Source organism: Camellia sinensis, chromosome 2, assembly GCF_055761805.1.
Source record: "Camellia sinensis isolate YWXY chromosome 2, ASM5576180v1, whole genome shotgun sequence".
Lineage (NCBI taxonomy): Eukaryota > Viridiplantae > Streptophyta > Magnoliopsida > Ericales > Theaceae > Camellia > Camellia sinensis.
Window position 1 is genome coordinate 201,377,349 of NC_138962.1, and position 22,294 is coordinate 201,399,642.

The 22,294-nt window shown below is 36.4% G+C and overlaps 1 protein-coding gene across 1 annotated transcript; it reads right to left on the reverse strand.

The window, feature by feature from the left end:
- Nucleotides 1-6,430: 6,430 nt before the first annotated feature.
- LOC145819362 (uncharacterized) lies at nucleotides 6,431-6,952 on the reverse strand. The gene has a single exon (XM_082913345.1). The coding sequence runs from the start codon at nucleotides 6,950-6,952 to the stop codon at nucleotides 6,431-6,433; it is 522 nt and encodes a 173-aa protein (XP_082769471.1).
- Between the last annotated feature and the right edge of the window lie 15,342 nt (nucleotides 6,953-22,294).

Sequence of the window (22,294 nt, forward strand, 5' to 3'; positions counted from 1 at the left end):
GTTGAACATAGTTTTACTAAGTTACTACTCATAAATGGCTCCAAAGCAAATAATAGAGCAGACGAATCAGGTAACTTGCGGCGCGTGACCTACACAGATACAGAACGAATACGTACTGAATTACACACCTGAACTTATTAGCTGAGTTCTTTCGTCTTTTGGTGTGTTTCTACTTCTTATCCTCATTATTATGTCTTAACTAGGGCTTAGGAATGCCTAAGATGTAACAAGGATGCCAAAACATACTATTCAACACTTAAGAAAATATGTTGAAAATAAGGGTCTTGCTCGAGGGCAACTTCCTTCGCTCGAGCGGACGTCCAAACATGTGAGTGGTTGCCCAAGCTCAACTTACTTCGCTCGAGCGGTCTATAAACTTTGTAAAAGTACTGGTTGTTGAATTTTTCTGCTCGACGCATGCTGGACGGTCATTCGAGCGGTTTGCAAAAATGGTAAACTTCTAGGAGCATGCATTTATGCTCGAGCCAACTTTTGGCCGCTCGAGCGGAAGTGCAAGATCACAACGTGGTCGCTCGAGCGTAGGTTCTAATGCTTGAGCACAGAGACATAATTCTAGAATTTCCAGATTGCTCTTCGCAGCTCAAAACTCAAATTCAATGCTAAAATTAACGTTCTTTTGGGCCAAAAACTTAAGGAAACTTATGTATACTTGGAAAACTTAGTGAATTTAAGATCATTTCGCAAAATCAAGGTTCAAAAGCATGTGAATTGTGCAAAATTCACACTCAAAACTTTGAAACATAATACACGTGAGTTGATATAAACTTCAACCTCCCAAAACAAGATCAAACAAGGCAAAATGGTACGAAACTTGATGAATTTCCAAAACTATGCCATGATCAATGCATGCATGTAAGAATTCTTCAAAATCAAACTCCAAATGTAAGAAGATGTGCATGCTTGTATGATTATCATCCTAACTCTTCATTCATAGTTCAATTCTTGCATCTCATAGGTTAATTTCCTTGAATTCATACATGAAAGGGCTTGAATTCTTACCTAGGCTTTCCAATTTAAGCTCAAAAGCTAGATTCTTGAGTCTCTAGGTTCAAAATCTCCTAGCAAGTCCATTAGCTTGAGTTCAATTCCTCTCCGAATTGACTCCAATCCCACTCTTCTCACTCTCCCTCACTTTTAGAGCTTCAAAATGAAGAAATGAGTACGCAAAATGAACAAGTGGAGTCAAATGGGCCTTATAAATGCTTTGTGAAATTGACTTAATTAATCTTGGCTTACACTAAGCAAAAGAGTATTAATTATTTTAATTAATTCATTCTGAATCGAATTTTAATTAAACCTACCATAAAATTTCAGAAATTCCAAACAACACATATACCAAGTCAATTCCATGATTGGATGCTGATAAAACCTTCAATTCACGGAATCAAATAGAAACATGAACAAGTATTCTTATGATAGACAGATATAAAATAATGCAACACATTTGTAATTAATTCAAAATTTCATCATGATTACTCACTAAGCATCCTTAGTCATGGGTTAACAGTTAATCAATAAATCAAGTAGTAGTCGTTGCATCCTAAGAAGTGGACGTCGTTGTAGCTTAACTTTTCGTGCTCCTTTTGGATATGATAACCCTACAGTTTGGACTCCCGTGATTCTGAATTTGATTCCATAAGTGTAATGTGAAATAAATAAACACAAATAAGTCTAAATCCGGCAATTCTTTTAGAAAATTAATTTTGAATCAAAATGCCCAAAATGGACTGTTTTGCCAGATACAGAGTCGCCACCTAAATATTTGTTGGGAAATTTAGGAAACCCATGACTCGTGCCGAAGGCCACATGTCCGTCATCACCAAAATTGTCTCGGCTTGAGAACTTAGGTACGAGAGGGGAAGGTTATGAATTGAGCACCCCACTCACCCGATCAAAGATCGGCTTCTATTAATCATGATCTGAATCTTATTTACATTATATGCTCTTGTTTCGGTTATTAGGCTAACATTATTATGTGATGCACACACAAGTATAGACTAATTTGCAAAAATTGAAACACTTTGATTCATATTTGTTTTTTAAACGTGTTTCGAATATGTACCACATGAAAAAGTGATCATATATATATATATTACTCAAATTATTCCAATTCAAGTAATTAGCCTTCATCTACAAACATTCAAGTAATTTATTAATCAAGCACTTAGTCTCATGGCAAGCATATTAGACATGGCAACAATCACACACATGCGATATGCTAAAGCACAAAAATGCTCACCTCGTATTCCAAGGCAAGCCAAAAGAAACAAGAGTTAGAAACATGCATGCCCCTAACTAATGAAAGATATCTAATGCAACACATGTAATGATGTAACTAATAAGCTCGACCACTAATTATGACATGTGAATCAACTTAATAGCATGCGGTTTTAACACATTTTCAACAAAGTATGTAAACTACAATACTTTGTTAGAATGATGAACCGAGCCTCAATTCATATAAGACAAATAGATGCAAATCAGGGAGTATGCTAAAAGAAACATGATGTTCTAAACTACCCATAATAAGCAAGTAAATAAAATAGAGAAAGACGTGGGGTTAGAAAACATACACTTTATTACAAGTTTCGCCCTCGCACAAGAGGGTCCTAATAAATGAACTAGCTAATTAATTACCTAATTAACTAACTATTACAAATCAAATGAAGCAGATTAACTGCACTAGCTAATTAACTAATTATTATAACAACAAATTTAACTAACTGTTCTAACTAATTAAATAACTACAACACAAAACTAACTAGCTATTCTAACTAATTAATTACTAGTCCGCTACTCCAAGCATAACATACTAATATTACAACATCATTTTGATAGATCCTGGGAATCGAGGGATTTCTCATGCATGGATGCAGATTTCCACCCGATAATGCTCTCCGTTTTGCTTTCGGAATGCCTCTGTTACACAGTTAGAAAATTGCACTGTTTTTTCACCTCAACCTCTGTTCTGCTTTGCTGAAAAAATGACACTACTTGCCTGGAAAATGTGGCCGGCAACCCAGAAGTAGTGGCTGGTAGGCCATTAATAGTGGGTTGTCGTCTAATAAAAGTGGCATGCCGGCCACTAATGTTGGTTCTTTCCTTTAGCAACAAAGGACAAACAGAGTACAAACCAGAGTATTCTTAGGGGATGTTTGTCCACCTTGCCTCTCCTTATCATTATACAGCTCAAAGGAGAGGTAGGCTTGATTCGCAAATCATCAATCGACGCAATTTCATTGTGTGATGACTTATGAATCAAGGGACACAATTTCAATAAATGGTAAGGAAAGACCAACAAAAACCTCATCCTTATCATGGATTGATCAAGGAAAGTGGTTGACCTTGGAAACTTGAACCATTTCGTCACTAACAAGGATGAAATGACCCAAGTCTCCATGTATTCAATTAACGTCCGATTGAACACCAAACTATTTTATTTTATTTTATTTATCTTTGTCACGACCCCATTCTGCCCCTAGTAGAATGGTGCCGTGATGGCCAGTAATCCGAGATTACCAAAGGCCAACTTAAAAAAATTCACACAACAATCAGAGTATACATATGGGGCCTACATGTGCAGAAGCAATATATTTAAATCTACGTAGTCCATAAGAGTAGTGCATAGATCAAATGAAATGACATACATCTTAACATGGTTTTACAACTTGGATACAAATAAAATAAAGTACATATTGATCAAAAGGCTTCTCAAGCCAACATATACAAAAGAAGTGAATTAAAACTAAGAAAACATAATCTTCAAGAGGTTAGCAAAATGAATCCAAAACAACTTGCAAATAACATCTAGGCGTCACCGCCTTCTTGATCGCCACCTACATATATATAAGGAGAGGGTGAGCTTGGATACTCAGTGAATGATATTAGTAATAAAGGTTTAAATGAATGATATCCGAGATCTTTATCAAAACAATACATAATCATAGCTTGTAACAAAATATGGGATGAATCAAGTTCATCAATCAAGTCTTTCAAATATTCTTGGGATGTTTAATAACATCTAAATAATACATGGGGGATGACAATCCGGACAAAACAAGGGAATAATCGACTCGGAATCGATTAGACAAAAGGCCGTCGGTGGGGCCATCTGTACAAGACTGTCGATGGCAGAGACCTCTCAAACATGGTGCTACGTGGGCTTAAAGTCCCCTAGCATGGGAGGACTTTCCAAGAATGTCATCAAAACAAGATAATAACTGATACAAAAACTAGGGATAATCATTCATGCTTGATCAAATACTTTTCCAAAACGAAACAAAGCTTTATCAAAACTTTATAACATAGCTTTATTAAAAATACCACTCACATAGCTCTTCGGGTGTAGGGATTAAGGCAAGGATCCAAGACCTACAAATACATAATAAATTCTATTGAATGCACTTCAAGAAGACAAGAAGAGATGCTCAAAGATGGATATGAAATGCATTCTTAAAACAAGTTTTTCATGAGTGCAAATGATCCCAGCATTTCTTTCCAAAACCAAGTCAAGACAAAGTAAAACATGCCGGGAGTTAAATCACTATTTTTCATCTAGGGAAAACATGCTGGGAGTTAAATCACTATTTTTCATCTAGGGAAAACATGTTGGGTACCAACTAGGTCTTGGAATGGATGTACAGAAATGATCTAGGCAAAAATGACCTAGCTAGGTGAACTCAGGAGGTCTTGGCCGAGGTCCTACACCTCTTGGCCGAGGTGTGGTTACCTAGGCTTCGGTGTGCAGCTACCTGCCGAGGTGTTACAAGGTGCCGGCAAGGGTGCACCATGGTCGGCCTAGGTGTGAAGTGGTTAGCCTAGGTGTGCATGCAAGATAGACTAAGGTGCAAGTGATCATGCAAGGTTGGCCAAGGTGAGATACGATGCTTGGCCTAGGTGTGAGATCTAGGCAAGAGTGGTTTCAGTGACCACACCTAGGGAAATGAGGTCTGGAAATCTGGGTTTCCCCCTTGATGAACATGAAGGACAAGAACATGAAGAACATGAAGGACAAGAACATGAAGAACATGAATACTAAAATCATAACTTCTTTATTCAAAATCTGAGATTTCATGAGATGAGTTTGAAAACATGGACCTAGGTACCCATACTTGAAGATCTTATGAAAACAAACACAAAAACATGGATCTTGATACAAACTTTCGGATCAAAACTGGTTTTTTTTCAAGAATACAAGAACATCATTTTCTCTTTCTAAAACAAGCTTTAAATCAATGCATGGCTCATGAATCATGCTAGATCATGCAATGTGATTGGATCAATATAAAGAACAATAAGAGTAGATCAAGAATCTAACATCAAAACATGAATCTAACGGTTCAAGGTGTGAAGATCAAGCTTAGAAATTTAGTTCTCTCTCTAAGAACTTCTTCTTCCCTCTTTCTAGAGCTTCTCTCTCTATAAAGGCAAAGATATGACAAATGATGTGGGTTTCTCTACTGCCAGCAGACTTAACCCTCTGCTGGGACACATGGCAAAGACTGGTTGGCTCTCCTAAAAAGGGTGACAGAATGACAAGACAAGTGTATGATAAAGTGTATATAACAAGTAAGGTGACATGGGCACTCCAGCATGTAATGATCTCGGATTAGGATATAGGCTTCGGCAATTAAGGTCTCAATGATCTCGGCTAGGAAGGATAACACTTGGCTTAGCTATGCCACACCTAGGTCTAGGTCATTCCAGTCCCGGAACAAGATCAATAGGTGCAAGGATCAAGGATCTAGAACGCCTAGATGATAACATCTCGGCCTAGATGATACACATCTCAGGCTAGGTGATGCACACCTTGGCCTAGATGATGACATCTCAGCCAATATGCCAGGGTGAAGGTGGAGGTCAACCAAAGTGGTTCCAAGATGGTCCTAGGCTTAACATGATCTAGGCTTGGCATGACCTAGGCTTGAGACAACAAGGAAGGAACAAAGCATGCATACAACACTTAGGCAAATCACATAAGTACAAAACAAGACAGAGACCTTTACTTAGGCAAAACAAGTCAAAGTCTACAAATGCAAGCTTAACAAGACAAAATCATGCAAATGCACATGAACATGACCAAGACCCTGAATGTGGGTTATTACATTCTACCCTCCTTAAAGAAATTTGGTCCCCAAACTTAAGTTACCTTGCCCTCAAAACAACTCTGGATGTCAGATTCTCATCTTTTCTTACCATCTTTAGCCTTTACCTTGGGACAATCCTTGATATGATGCCCCATCTCACCGCACTCAAAGCATGCCCCAGATGCCCGATGACAAACTCCAAAATGTCGCATCCCGCAACTTGTACATGTCGGCTTGGTGCCACTCTCATGATTTGAGTTGCTTGAGTTACCCACATTTACCTTCTTATTGACGTCGGACGGTGCTTGGCGATTGTCATAGTCCTACCTCTTTCTCTGATTCTCTCCTGAACTCTGGTATTTGTTCAAGTTAGCTTCTACCAGGATGGCTTTATCTAACACTCCGGCATAAGTCGGTGTGTTGAGCATATTAACCCGATCTTGTATTGGTCTCCGAAGTCCACTCTCAAACTTCCTAGCTTTCCTGTATTTGTTACTGACCATGTGAGGTGCATACCTTGCCAACTCGGTGAAAGCCCGATCATATTCAGCCACTGTTTTGTTACCCTGTGTCAAAGTCTGGAATTCTGTGGTCTTGCGATCTCGGATACTAAAAGGAAAATGCTTGTCGTAGAATAACTCCAAAAATCTGGCCCAAGTCAAGTCTGGATTACTTTCTCGGATCATCATCCACCACCTAAGAGCATCATCGTCCAGTGTGAATGCTGTCAATGATACCTTCTGAGCGTCGGTGCTGGGAAAGACCTCAAACAACTTTTCCATCTCAAGAACCCATGTTTCTGCCTTCATTGGCTCTATACCCCCATGGAACTTTGGCGGATTCATCTTCTTGAATTCTTTAATCAAAGTTATTGTGCCATCCCCATATAAAGCTGGTTGTGGAGGCACTTGCGGCACTAGAGGAGGTGGAGGTGGAACTGCATGTCGGCCATCTGTCTACTCGGCCTGAGTGGATGTAGTACTAGTGTTCTGTTGCCTTGCTTGCCTCAACTCATGGACCAAACCCTCTACCATCCTTTCTAATCTGTCTAACCTGTCCTCGGATTGATCTCGGCTAACTGGAGGTCTACCTCTTTTCATGATGCTAGGAGTATGCACAATGTGACTTTTTAAACAAAATGAACAAATAGACATATATGCAAGTAACAAATGATCATGCCGAGATGATGCACACCTTGTCAAGTAGCAAGCAATATGATGCAATCCTAACATTATTCTAAGGGACATCCTATGCTCTTTAGGACTCAAAGTGTGTGAATAACATACTATAAGGAATTTGTGCTCTGATACCAATCTGTCACGACCCCATTCCGTCCCTAGTAGAATGGTGCCGTGATGGCCAGTAATCTGAGATTACCAAAGGCCAACTTAAAAAAATTCACACAACAATCAGAGTATACATATGGGGCCTACATGTGCGGAAGCAATATATTTAAATCTAAGTAGTCCATAAGAGCAGTGCATAGATCAAATGAAATGACATACATCTTAACATGGTTTTACAACTTGGATACAAATAAAATAAAGTACATATTACATCTTAATCAAAAGGCTTCTCAAGTCGACATATACAAAAGAAGTGAATTAAAACTAAGAAAACATAATCTTCAAGAGGTTAGCAAAATGAATCCAAAACAACTTACAAATAACATCTAGGCGTCACTGCCTTCTTGATCGCCACCTACATATATATAAGGAGAGGGTGAGCTTGGATACTCAGTGAATGATATTAGTAATAAAAATTTAAATGAATGACATCCGAGATCTTTATCAAAACAATACATAATCATAGCTTGTAACAAAACATGGGATGAATCAAGTTCATCAATCAAATCTTTCAAATCTTCTTGGGATGTTTAATAACATCTACATAATACATGGGGGATGACATTCTGGACAAAACAAGGGAATAATCGACCCGGAATCGATTAGACAAATCCACCCGCACAAGGCCGTCGGTGGGGCCATCCGTATAAGACCGTCGATGGCAGTGATCTCTCAAACATGGTGCTACGTGGGCTTAAAGTCCCCTAGCATGGGAGGACTTTCCAAGAATGTCATCAAAACAAGATAATAATTGATACAAAAACTAGGGATAATCATTCATGCTTGATCAAATACTTTTTCAAAACGAAGCAAAGCTTTATCAAAACTTTATAACATAGCTTTATTAAAAATACCACTCACATAGCTCTTCGGGTGTAGGGATTAAGGCAAGGATCCAAGACCTACAAATACATAATAAAGTCTATTGAATGCACTTCAAAAAGACTAGAAGAGATGCTCAAAGATGGATATGAAATGCATTCTTAAAACAAGCTTTTCATGAGTGAAAATGATCCCGGCATTTCTTTCCAAAACCAAGTCAAGACAAAATAAAACATGCTGGGAGTTAAATCACTATTTTTCATCTAGGGAAAACATGCTGGAAGTTAAATCACTGTTTTTCATCTAGGGAAAACATGCTGGGTACCAACCAGATCTTGGAATGGATGTACAGAAATGATCTAGGCAAAAATGACCTAGCTGGGTGAACTCAGGAGGTCTTGGCCGAGGTCCCACACCTCTTGGCCGAGGTGTGGTTACCTAGGCTTCGGTGTGCAGCTGCCTGCCGAGGTGTTACAAGGTGCCGGCAAGGGTGTACCATGGTCGGCCTAGGTGTGAAGTGGTTGGCCTAGGTGTGCATACAAGATAGACTAAGGTGCAAGTGATCATGCAAGGTTGGCCAAGGTGAGATACGATGCTTGGCCTAGGTGTGAGATCTAGGCAAGAGTGGTTTCAGTGACCACACCTAGGGAAATGAGGTCTGGAAATCTGGGTTTCCCCATTGATGAACATGAAGAACATGAAGGACAAGAACATGAAGAACATGAATGCTAAAATCATAACTTCTTTATTCAAAATCTAAGATTTCATGAGATGAGTTTGAAAATATGGACCTGGGTACCCATACTTGAAGATCTTATGAAAACAAACACAAAATATGGATCTTGATACAAACTTTTGGATCAAAACATGATTTTTTTTCAAGAACACAAGAACATCATTTTCTCTTTCTAAAACAAGCTTTAAATCAATGCATGGCTCATGAATCATGCTAGATCATGCAATGTGATCGGATCAATATAAAGAATAACAAAAGTAGATCAAGAATCTAACCTCATAACACAAATCTAACAGTTCAAGGTGTGAAGATCATGCTTGGAAATCTAGTTCTCTCTCTAAGAACTTCTTCTTCTCTCTTCCTAGAGCTTCTCTCTCTATAAAGGCAAAGATATGACAAATGATGTGGGTTTCTCTACTGCTAGCAGACTTAACCCTCTGCTGGGACACGTGGCAAAGACTGGTTGGCTCTCCTAAAAAAGGTGACAGAATGACAAGACAAGTGTATGACAAAGTGTATATAACAAGTAAGGTGACATGGGTACTCCGACATATAATGATCTCGGATTAGGACATAGGCTTTGGCAAGTAAGGTCTCAATGATCTCGGCTAGGAAGGATAACACTTGGCCTAGCTGTGCCACACCTCGGCCTAGATGTGCCACACCTAGGTCTAGGTCATTCCAGTCCCGGAACAAGATCACTAGGTGCAAGGATCAAGGATCTAGGACGCCTAGTTGATAACATCTCGGCCTAGATGATACACATCTCGGCCTAAGTGATGCACACCTCGGCCTAGATGATGACATCTCGGCTAATATGCCAGGGTGAAGGTGGAGGTCAACCAAAGTGGTTCCAAGATGGTCCTAGGCTTAACATGACCTAGGCTTGGCATGACCTAGGCTTAACATGACATGGCTTGGCATGACCTGGGCTTGACATGACCTAGGCATAGCATGACCTAGGCTTAACATGAGCTAGGCTTGGCATGACCTAGGCTTGAGACAGCAAGGAAGGAACAAAGCATGCATACAACACTTAGGCAAATCACATAAGCACAAAACAAAACAGGGACCTTTACTTTGGCAAAACAAGTCAAAGTCTACAAATGCAAGCTTAACATGACAAAATCATGCAAATGCACATGAACATGACTAAGACATGAATGTGGGTTATTACAATCTTGGTCTATTTTATTCCAATGATTACCCCTTTTAATTACATTTCCATTCATTAGTCATTTTAGTCCAAAATGAGCATTAAGTTCACTAAAGGAGGGAAGTGTCAAACAAAGGGTTATTTTGGGCGTGAGAGAGATGTCATGTCATTGGTAATGAACCTCCGAAGAGATTAAACCATTAAGCACAACGATCTCTATCTCAAGCTTAAGCAATCAATTGGTTGAAACAACTCTCGAAACAAATAAAATGCCAAGAAAAGAGAGAAGTTGCAGAAATGATTACATGCAAACACAAGTATGAAAAGTAAGAAACAAATGCTATCAACTCAAATAAGTTGGTGTCTATTGCCTAAAACACCAAACCTATGAGGACCATTACACTATAAGCATGCTATACAAAGCTCAAATGCAATGAAAAACTAAAAACAATCCTAAACAGTCAAAAACAGTGCTGGACTTAAGATAAAAATAGTTAAAACAACAAGCTAAAATATTAAGGGATTAAGCTAGCACACAAGCACAAGGAGGGGAAGGCTAACCCCTTCATTTTGGGATGTCAAAACAACATTTTTAGTATTTGAAAAACTCTGAAATTTACTGGTAAAAAGCTCAAAAAAAGTTGAGAAAAGAATGGGAAACACAAAGGCAAAAGCTTAGAGAACAAGGTTCAAAAAAGGGTTATTAACCCCTTCACATTTGGTAGCTTTAAACCACAAATTTCAAGTCATAAAAATAGTGTAAAAACAGTTCAAAATTAGCAAGAAAATATAGAAAACAAGTAGTGTGAAGATGCTCAAAATTATACCACTTGAAGTAAGGTAACTCTTTGCTAACAAACACACAAGCTCTCACTCTCAATGGCTGAAATTTGGACTCAATAATCCCAGCAATGAGAGCTCCAATATTGGTTTAGGAAGTGTTTGGGTAAGGTGTGTTTGTTACAAGATAAAGATAATTTCAAGAATTTGGCCTTTTGGAGTTTTTTGTAACCTAAAAACATAATGGAAGGTCAAGTATATATAGAAAAACAGCCTCTCAGGCTGGAAATATCTATATAGAGACAGCTAGAGCTTTTGGGAGACAACTGGCAACAAATATCTGCATTTTACACAAGTGGTCAGCAGGCCACTATTAGTGGGTAGTCGGCCACAAATAGTGGGTTACCAGCCACAAAAATCAGCTTCTAGACCCGACTTCAAATGGGCATATCTCCTTCCTCCGAACTCGGTTTTAGGTCATTCTTGAGTCTAAATTGAAGCCCCAGAAGTCTACTTTCCATTGGAGGTGGCCTCACATCTAAATTATAAGTGTGAAAAGAGATATGTCTATTTTGGTGAAGGCTGCTTATTTCTATCTTAACCGGATTGATGCCTAACTTCAAATGTCCATATCTCCTTCATCCGGACTCGGCTTTAAGAGATTCTTGAGTCTAAATTGAAGCCCCAGAAGTCCACTTTCCAATAGTGGTGGCCTCACATCTAAAGTCTAAGTGTACAAAAAAGATACGCCTATTTTAGTGAAGGCTGCTCAGTTCTCTCTTAACGATTTCATGCTCAACCATTTCCCCAATTAGCTTTCTTCCATCCCCTCCTATTTTCTTCAACTCCAAACCTAAAAATAAGATGTTTTTAACGATTTTTCAAAGATTTCACCTCCCTTTCGTTTATTTTCACTTTTTCCTTACTCGGTTTATCGAAAAGTACAATAATTTAAATGAAATGCGAGCCTCGGAACATCATAGAAACATTTGAAAAAAATATTTTGAAAAAGAAGGTTTTGAGGTCTAAAATAGTTTTGGTCAAAAATTGGATGTAAGGTTGGGATCAAGAAGCTCTTCTTACTGAAGAAATTGAATAATTGCACAGCATAACTTTCATCATCGAATGATCAACTTAAGGCACCCAAGTCTTAAGGGCAGTAAAAAATGGGGTGTTTATAGTCATTAAAACTCGAAGTACTGGAGCGAAGGCGAAATCTACTTTAAGGAGATTGTGTCCAACACAATCCTTAACTTATATTTTCTGTAAGCTTTTAATTCGGAATTTAATTTATAAAATTATTTTTTGAATTATTTTATTTTATTGTTTAATTTATTTATACATTTAATTTACACACACTCACACACCTCTAGGAATAACAATCTTAAAGTAGATTTCCGTTTTTATTTATTTTTGTGTTAGACAGACGAATATTTTGTTTTAGGAAATTAAATAAGAGTCATATGCTGTTTTGTTTCTCAAATAGTAGTAATATATTGTTTAATGATTTCTTTGATAATATAGTAGTAATATACTATTTATCATTGAAATTTTTTTACAAATTATTATTTTATATATTTTGTGTATAAATTCTTTTCTATATAAATTTGTGATTAGTGTATTATTATTTCGTCAGCATTATGACAACTGAAATAAATAGTAATGAGACTGTTATTACTCCGACCCCCACAACTATTATGCTAGTGATGACTCCGGCAGTATGGAGAGAAGTCAGAAAAATTCAATGAAAATGATTTTAAATGTTGGTAACAAAAGATGATGTTTTATCTTACGACATTGAATTTGGCTCACTTCATTCATGAAAAAGCTCCGGCACTAAACAAGACAGAAATTGACTTATAAGTGGTTGCCACAGTCGATGCATAGAAACATGGTGATTTTTTGTGTCAGAATTATATCCTCAATGGGTTGGACAATGTGTATAGTGTCAAAAGTACTGCTAAAGAACTATGGGAATCTCTAGATCATAAATATAAGACAGAGGATGCCGGTACAAAGAAATTTGTTGTCGACCGTTTTCTAGATTTTAAAATGATGGATTCCAAGACGGTTATTAGCTAGGTTTAAGATCTCCAATTAATTCTGCATGACATACATGCGGAAGGGATGCTTCTCAATGAATCTTTCCAAGTAGCAGCAATCATTGAAAAATTGCCACCATTCTAGAAAGAATTAAAAAATTATCTAAAGCGTAAGCGCAAGGAAATGAACTTGGAGGAACTGATAATGCGACTCAGAATTGAGGAGAACAACCATGGTTCTGACAAGAAGTCAGGAAATCATGTCATGTAGGCTAAAACAAATGTTGTAGAACATGGACAAGGGCCAAAGTTTAACAACAAGAAGTGGAAGCATGATGTCAATGGTCCCAAACAAGAATCCACTAGTAAGATCAACAAAGGGATCAACAATAGGTTCAACAAGAGGTTTAAAGGCAAGTGTTTTGTGTGTGGCAAAAATGAACATCGCACTAAGGATTGTCACGTTCACAAGGACGGAGGGAGTTCAAAGAAAAAGCCAGCACAGGCCAACATAACCGAGGATTTTTATCTTTTCGATAGAGTGTTAGACATCAATCTTGCTATAGTAGTCTCTGAAGCAAATTTGGTGGGTAATCCCAAAGAGTGGTAGGTGGATACTGGAGCAACACGCCATATCTGTGCAGATAAGAAAATATTCATAACCTACAAAGTAGTAGAAAGTAGAAACAACTTTTTATGGGAAACTCCTCCATTTCAACTGTGGAACGACAAGGAAAGGTCAAGTTGAAAATGACCTCAGGGAAAGAACTCACTTTTAACAATGTACTCCATGCGCCAGAGATTCGCAAGAATTTGATTTTTGGGTCATTGTTAATCAAGAATGGGTTTAAATTAATCTTTGAATTTGACAAGGTTGTACTCTCCAAGAGTGGAATGTATATGGGGTGAGGTTATATGAGTGATGGGCCTTTTAAGCTCAATTTAATAATTGTTATACCTAATTTGGCTATTAATAACAAGAACACATCTTCTGTTTATATTGCTGAGTTTTCTTTTTTATGACATGATAGATTAGGACATGTAAATTTTAATTCTTTGCGTAAACTTATTTCTTTAGAATGTTTGTCAAACTTAGAATTTGGTCCTGATCATAAATGTGAGATTTGTGTTAAGGCAAAACTCACTAAGGCATCATTTAATAAAGTAGAAAGAGGTACTAAACCTCTAAGTTTAATTCATACAGATATCTATAATTTAAAATTTGTTCAAACTAGAGGAGATAAGAAGTACTTTATTAGTTTTATTAATGATTGCACTCGATACTGTTATGTTTACTTATTGAAAAATAAAGATGAAGCCTTAGAAGCTTTTAAGCAATATAAACTAGAGGTTGAAAATCAACTTGGCAAAACTATTAAGATAGTGAGGAGTGATAGAGATGGTGAGTATGATCCACCATTTGAGGAATTTTGTTCTGAACATGACATTATTTATCAAACCATTGCACCCTATTCTCCTCAGTCAAATGGAGTTGCTGAGAGAAATAATCAAACTCTTAAAGAGATGATGAATGCCATGTTGATTAGTTCAAGGTTATCTCAGAACTTGTGTGGGGGGGGGGGAGAGAGACGATTTTGTCTGCTAATTTTATCCTTAACAGGATACCCCCACAAGAAAATCAATCAAACACCTTATGAAGTATAGAAAGGTGGACGACCTACCTACAATTACCTCAAAGTGTGGGGGTGTTTGGCCAAGCTGGCAATCCTTAGTCCCAAAATGACTAAAATAGGACAAAAAACTGTTAATTGTGTGTTCATTGGTTATGCAAATAATATTAGTGCATATAAATTTTTAGTTCATAGATCTGAAAATCCTGATATGCATGTAAACACTATTATTGAGTCAAGGAATGCATTATATTTTGAACACATTTTTCCTTGCAAGGAAACTGAAGAGACAAGTTCGAATAAAAGAACTTTTGATACTGTTTTGAGTAGTGGTAAAGACCACAATGATAATGAAATAGATGAACCTAGACATGGCAAGAGAGCTAGGATCTCTAAATCATTTGGTCCAGATTTTTTGACATACCTGTTAGAAAATAAGCCTTAAAACTTCAAGGAAGCAATGTCAAGTCCTAAAGCTCTATTGTGGAAAGAGACTGTGAATATTGAAATTGAATCAATTCTGTAAAATCATACTTGGGAATTGGTGGATCTTTTGCTAGGGTGTAAACTTCTTGGATATAAGTGGATATTCAAGAAAATAATAAAAGCAGATGGTTCAATAGATAAATACAAGGCTAGGCTTGTTGTAAGGGATACAGGTAGCATGAAGGCCTTAATTATTTTGACACCTATTCACCAGTGACAAAAATAACATTTATTCGCATGCTAATTACGATTGGAGCTTTGTATAATTTGGAGATACATTAAATGGCTGTTAAAACAGCTTTTTTGAATGGCGAGTTAGATGAGGAAATCTACATGGAACAACCGAAAGGGTTTCAAGTTCCTAGCCAAGAGAAAAAGGTTTGTAAACTTGTCAAATCCCTTTATGGATTAAAACAAGCTTGGAGACAACGGCATGAAAAATTTGATCACGCTATATTTTCAAATGGTTTTAAGATAAACGAATATGACAAATGCGTCTATGTTAAAAGTACAAACAAAGGCTATGTTATAGTTTGTCTTTATGTGGATGACATGCTCATTATTGGAAGCAATAATGACATAATTATATCTACAAAGAAAATGCTGAACAAAAAGTTTGACATGAAAGATCTGGGAGTAGCAAATGTAATTCTAGGAATAAAAATTGCTACAACATCTGAAGGATATGCTTTATCTCAGTCTCATTATGTTGAGAAGATTCTGGAGAAATTTGGAAAGCATGATGACCGTCCTGCTAAAACACCTGTTGACATTAGCTTTCCTTTGTCAAAAAATATAGTTGTAGGCATATCACAATTAGAGTACTCTTGGATAATCGGAAGCTTGATGTACTTAATGAATTGCACTAGGCCAAATATAGCCTATGCTGTAAGCAAATTGAGTAGGTACACAAATAATACAGGGTCCGATCATTGGAAAGCAATAATTAGGATACTTAGGTATCTAAGACATACCCAGAATAATGGCTTACATTATACCAAACATCCAGCAGTACTCGAGGCGTACAACAATGCAAATTGGATATCGGATACGAAAGACTCAAAATCGACTAGTGGATACGTCGTTACCCAAGGAGGTGCTATAGTCTCTTGGAAATCTTCCAAGCAGACATGCATGGCAAGGTCGACAATGGAATTTGCGTTTATCGCATTAGATAAAACAGGAGAAGAAGCAGAATGGCTTCGTAATTATTAGAAGGCATTCCAATGTGGCCAAAACCTGTGCCAGCTATATGCATTCACTGTGATAGTGAAGCAGCAATAGGATAAGCACAGAATCATATGCATAATGATAAGTCTCGACACATTTGTCGAAGACATAATACCGTTAGGCATTTGCTCTCACATGGAATAATTTTCATAGAATATGTAAAGTCAAGAGAGAATATTGCAGATCCATTGACTGGAGGGCTAGCCAAAGAGCAAGTGTACTATTTATTGAGGGAAATGAGATTAAAGCCTATTACTTAAAAGTAGCCATAATGATAACTCAACCTAGATGACTGGAGATCCCAATATCTAGGTTCAAAGAGACAACCGAATTATGGATGACTTCATGTACCTTTAAGGAGGTTTACTCCTACTCATTTCTATGATAAGAAGAGTGATACCTGCAGCGTAAGTAGGATAAGCTTTGTTTTTAATGATTCTTATAGCTTGGACATCCAAGTGGGTATAGCAGGATACTTTCAATAAGAAGTTACCTATATGAGTATGAACTAAGCTGGTTTTGTGAGAATTGAGATGGCTGAATTCTCTATAGCACTCATGAATTACCAGGCGTTGTTCAGGGCCAAAATGAACACAACCATAAGAACCAAATTGTGTCTGAGGATAAACTATATGTAATCTATTTTCTTGGTTTACACAAACAGCTAAACAGTTCAAGATATCGCATCCACTAGTTAGCCAGTAAGTCCGATAGGCTTTCACTAGAGGAGGTTCAAAGCCAAAAACTACCTATCTTGATGTAGTTATCTTCTTAATGTACTTTTTCTTTGTCTGCATCTTGTTACATGTCCGTTATCGTAAATTCCATTCATGTGGGGGATTGTTAGAAAATGATTTTGAAAAATCTTTATTTTTTGCTAACTTTGAGCATTAATTAAGGTGGGACCCAAGCGTTATTTTTAATGTTTTTCATTGGGTTCATGTTTAATGCTGCATAGTGAATAAAATCGTGTATTTGGTTGCTCAAAATCATTTCCAGATGAATAAGAATTCAATGCACATTTTCAGGTTCGTAGAACTGGCTTTAGGTGGGTTTTCTATACATTTGTGTAATGTTCTTGTCTTACATTGGAAAGGCTTAAGGTTTTGTATGGGTTTATATACTCTAGCTTGGGATACTTGGGATGGGCCCCAAGGGGTACCCAAGTCTGTGGAAAAGTGAGGTTATGGGTAAAGTAGGCTAGACCGATTGGACCCAAAACAAAAACTACACGCGCGCGCCGCCGCCGCCATCCGTCCGGTTGTTTGGGTTGGCTGGCCTGGGCTAGGGCACAGGTGTGAGGTGTGTGGTTAGATTGGGCTTATCCGACCCAATACTTATCTTTTTGGGCCAAAAACATTTACATTTTATTTATTTAATTTTGAATTTTAGTTTCAAAATTCAAATTAAATCTGTCCAGTTTTTTTTTCTCACTCAAATAGATCCCAAACAAGTTCATACCTGTTGGACTCCATCCGAACAGGTTTTTTACTTGTTGAAATTCAAACCGAACCTGTTGAATCTGTCCGAATAGATTTCTATCTGTTTGGTACCTGTTCGGAAAAGCCATTTAGTTTCCTATAAATAGCCTGCTTTCCATCAATTCTAAGCATCGATTTTTTTTTCCAAACGTCTTCCCTTTCTTCCTTTGTTTGTCCTTGTATGCTTTTGCATCTGTTATTGCATTTATTTTTAGAAAAAGAAAGAGAAAGAGTTACAACATAATTTGGTTCACAAGACTTGATTTTGTAGTGCTGCAAATCAAGTAGTAGTCGCTGCATCCTGGGAAGTAGACGCCATTAAAACTCAAACCACCGGAGCGAGGGCGAAATCTACTTTAAGGAGATTGTGTCCAATACAAGACTCGACTTATATTTTTTGTAAGCTTTTAATTCAGAATTTAATTTATAAAATTATTTTCTGAATTATTTTATTTTATTATTTAATTTATTTATACATTTAATTTACACATACCTCTGAAAATAACAATATATATATAGTTTAAATGTATGCATTTTGTTATAATTTTAATTTCTAAAGTATGCACTTTCTTTGTATTTTTAGTCCTTAATCTTCAAATCATTATTAATTTTGAATCACATATTTTAAAATTAAATAAAATAATCAAAATATTGGAAGTTAAAAGGTAACATACTTGTGTAATAATTAATTCATATTTTTATTTATTCTAACCTGTCTAGCCAGTGGCCACTGCCTAGTACCTGCGACACAACTTCGTGTTTCTAGAAACATGGCGTTTGTTTTTTGGGTGAGTAGGTATGGCGTTATATTCCAGTTACTCCTCACTTTCTTCGAATGGCGTTATATTCTAGTTACTCCTCACTTTCTTCGAAACACCACCGCCTTGAATTTGGAACCAAACCTTAACTAGAAAACTACCACGTTGAATTCATTCCCCATAAAAAAAGTATGCTTGGAAACACTAAGCCTCCGTTTGGGAAGTGGGTTGGTTTTTTAGTTTTTTGATTTTTTTGACTATTTTAGCCTGGACTAAAAAACTTAGTTTGGGAAGGACTTTTTGACTTTTTGACTTTTTTGACTTTTTTTGTGAGAGAAGAATGTAATGATTATAGGTTGGATGTGATGTTTTGTTTATTATAACTAAAATAGCCTATTTTTTTTTATAGCTAAAATAACCAAAAAAAACTTGAAAAAGCCCTTGACAAACACAGGCTTAATAATAGCCTAAATCATTGTTGTTCTCCATACAAATCTGACCATTCCACAAACTTGTCCTCTAGTTGGACCTTGTCACAAGTACAAAAACATTTTCGTACAATTCTATTTTTAATACCATTAATAATTTTGACATAAATTCATATCGCGTCTCAATATTTATTTATTAAAATTGTTGGACGTGATTATTTGTTAAGATTTTAAGAGATAATTTAATAAGAAAAATATTTTAGAATTTTAATTTTTGAGCTCTAAGGATACCTCTAATGAGTTGGCAGTGAATTTTACTTACAGTGACATGATATTTTGGTCTTGGTTTGTTTTTATTTTATTTTTTTTTGCTCATTACTATATCATTAGTGCTCTATTAGAGTATCAAAATTAGTGCTCTGAATCATTATTGATTTAATAATAATATAAAGTAATATTTTAAAATTATTAAAAAATTACTTTTCAGTAAGAGATTATTTAAACAAGTTGTTTTGTGGGTGTTTTGGTGAGTTGATAAAAAATTAATTTTTTTAACTTTTTAAGCTTATTTTGTCTTTTTGTGAGTAAGTTATGTGAAAGGTGATGTGTCCTAAAATTAATAAAAAGCTAAAAATTGACTTTTTACCAGCTTCCCAAAAGAGCACAGCATTATTCAACACTACTTGTATTAAAATTAAGGGTAAATTATAAATACACTCTCTGAGATTTATTTAAAATATGAATTGTTTCTTGTAGTTTGAAAATTACAAGTATCTCTCTATTATAATTTTTTATTTAACAAAATTAATTGAAAAAGTGAAAATTTTAATTATTTATCTATATAATAATAAAATAATTTAAATTATTAGTTGAAATAAAATTTTAACATTATTAAAAAAATTTCATTAACTTAATGATTTATTAATACAAAAAATTATTTATTATAAAATTAAAAATCTTAAAAGCATAATATAACTTTTAAAATTACAAAAAATAATTTATAATTTAGGTAAACATGCGTTTGTAATTTACCTTAAAATTAAAGAAAAATTGGTCTAGGGTCTCTCTCTCACTTTTCGTAATGGAAGAGATCCACGATATTATTTTTTGATGTCTAAGGTCCCTCCCATCTATCATAGAGAAATTCAGCCCCCTTCCTTTTCTCTACTTTCACTCATCACCACGATCAAACACGCACACACACAGAGTTCACTGTTCGTGATCGGAAACGCAATCATCATCACTCTGTTTCTGAAATACAGATCGATCATAGAGAGTGAGATGATCGTCGGAACCCGGCCTGCCTTTCCTTCTTCAATGGCGCACTCTAGCAACCTCCCCTGCGACGGAGACGGCATTTACATGATCTGCAAGAAGAAGTCGGCGGAGGACGAGACCATCACCGCGAGAGTGAGGGAGCTTGTGTGTTACTGTGTGTGTATCTCTTTTCTTTTTTTCTTTTTTTTTTACACCAACAACCACCAACACAGTCTTGAACCCCCAAAGAGAGAGAGAGAGATCAGGTTGAGAGAGAGAGAGAGAGAGCAGTTGCAGTGTATACGAGAGAGAGAGAGAGAGGGTGATCAATTGTCTATGTGGGCATCAAATTGTCATTCATGGAAAAACAAGAGAGAGGTTGGTCATGCATGGAGAGACAAGTTGCCGAGAGAGAGACCCAGCTAGAGAGAGATGAAGATGGGCTTAGTGGTGGATTGAACATATTTCTACTGAACATATTTCTTAAGTTTGTCCATTTTTTGAGTATTTTTTTTTTTGAATTTCTCTGGGTGTTTGTGATTTTCTCTGGAAATTTATCAGTGAATTTCTCTGAGTTTTTGTGATTTTCTTTGGGAATTTATCAGTGAATTTCTCTGAGTTTTGCTCAAGATTGTCCTCCTTATTGTGCCTCATACTGTTGATTTCAGCTCTTTTATGCCAAATTGCGGCTTTGCGAACATTTTCTCTGGACAAGTTACAATATTAGATGGAGAGTGCTTCTGGCATTAGCAGCCTGGCTCATTTTCTTTCCAAGGAAACAATAGATCATTTTAATACAGTGATAAAGCCTGTTGTGTATCTCTCAATGCTCTATTCCTTCAGCAACCCCAGATCTTCTTTTGTTGATAATTATATTGTATTGTTGTGCCTATTGTACTGTGTTACTCGCATAGGTTATGCACTGTCCATCTTCCTTGGACCTGGTCCTGCCCAACTGCTGAGCAATAACATTTCACATTGAAAGCTCATCAGCTTTTCAATATGAGTTTCCATAAATTAGTTTTTATTTATCAGTGCAAATGAGTTTTGATTTTTCTGGGTATTGTTAAAAAATATATAAATATGTTTTGTAATTGCAATTGTAATTTGTTTCTTGGATTTGCAGGCTTGCACTTTGGTTTGGGAAGTGAGAGTGATTGGATGGGATATGTGCTATGGAGCTGAATTTGTGCTTGAATTTGAACTGAATTTTCTCCAGAGAAATTCTCAGCCCAAAGAAAATTCTCTAGAGAAAATTCTCAACCCAGAGAAAATTCTCACTTTGGTTATCTGTTTCTACCAGAACAGATTTAACCATGATAGCTAGCCTGCCTACCTATTTATGCCCATGTTGGGCAACTCATCTCATCATGTCAAAAGATTAGGGAATGGTTTTGAGGTGCTTCTGCCTCTATTTCTAGTGGATGAATATTAACAAGGAGCTGGCAGTTTTGGTAAAATTAGAATTTTTTGTTGTTTGGCCGTGTATGTATATTGGACTGAGAAGCAAATAATATTTTAGCTGATGATAAATATGCATCAGCTTAATTTCTTCCACTGCTTTGCTTAGCTGCCTTGTCCTCCAGTAAGGTTTGAGCTGCAGTTGGGAAAGAAGCTATTGTGACAATAGTAGCAACAATGGTGGAGGATCAAATCGACAGCAGAGAAATTTGAATTTTCTCTGGAGTCCATGAAAGGCTAAGGAGGTTAGAGAAATTCAAAATTTCTCTAGACCAATTTTCTCTGACTTGAATTTTCTCTGGACCAATTTTCTCTAGATTGTTGTTGAGGGACCTTAGATATCATGAAAATATTTGATGTCCTTTATACTATAAAATCATAATATCAGGGACCATAATAAAAAAACCCCTAAAATTAAAGTTCTAAAATCGAGATATTGAAGTCACCGAGTAAGATACGGATTAGTATTGCAATATTATTGAATTTCGCTATTGTAGTCAATTCCTATTACGCTGGAGTTCGTAACCATTAGACTATTTATGGCCAAGAGTCATTTGGGATGATCTAAATAAA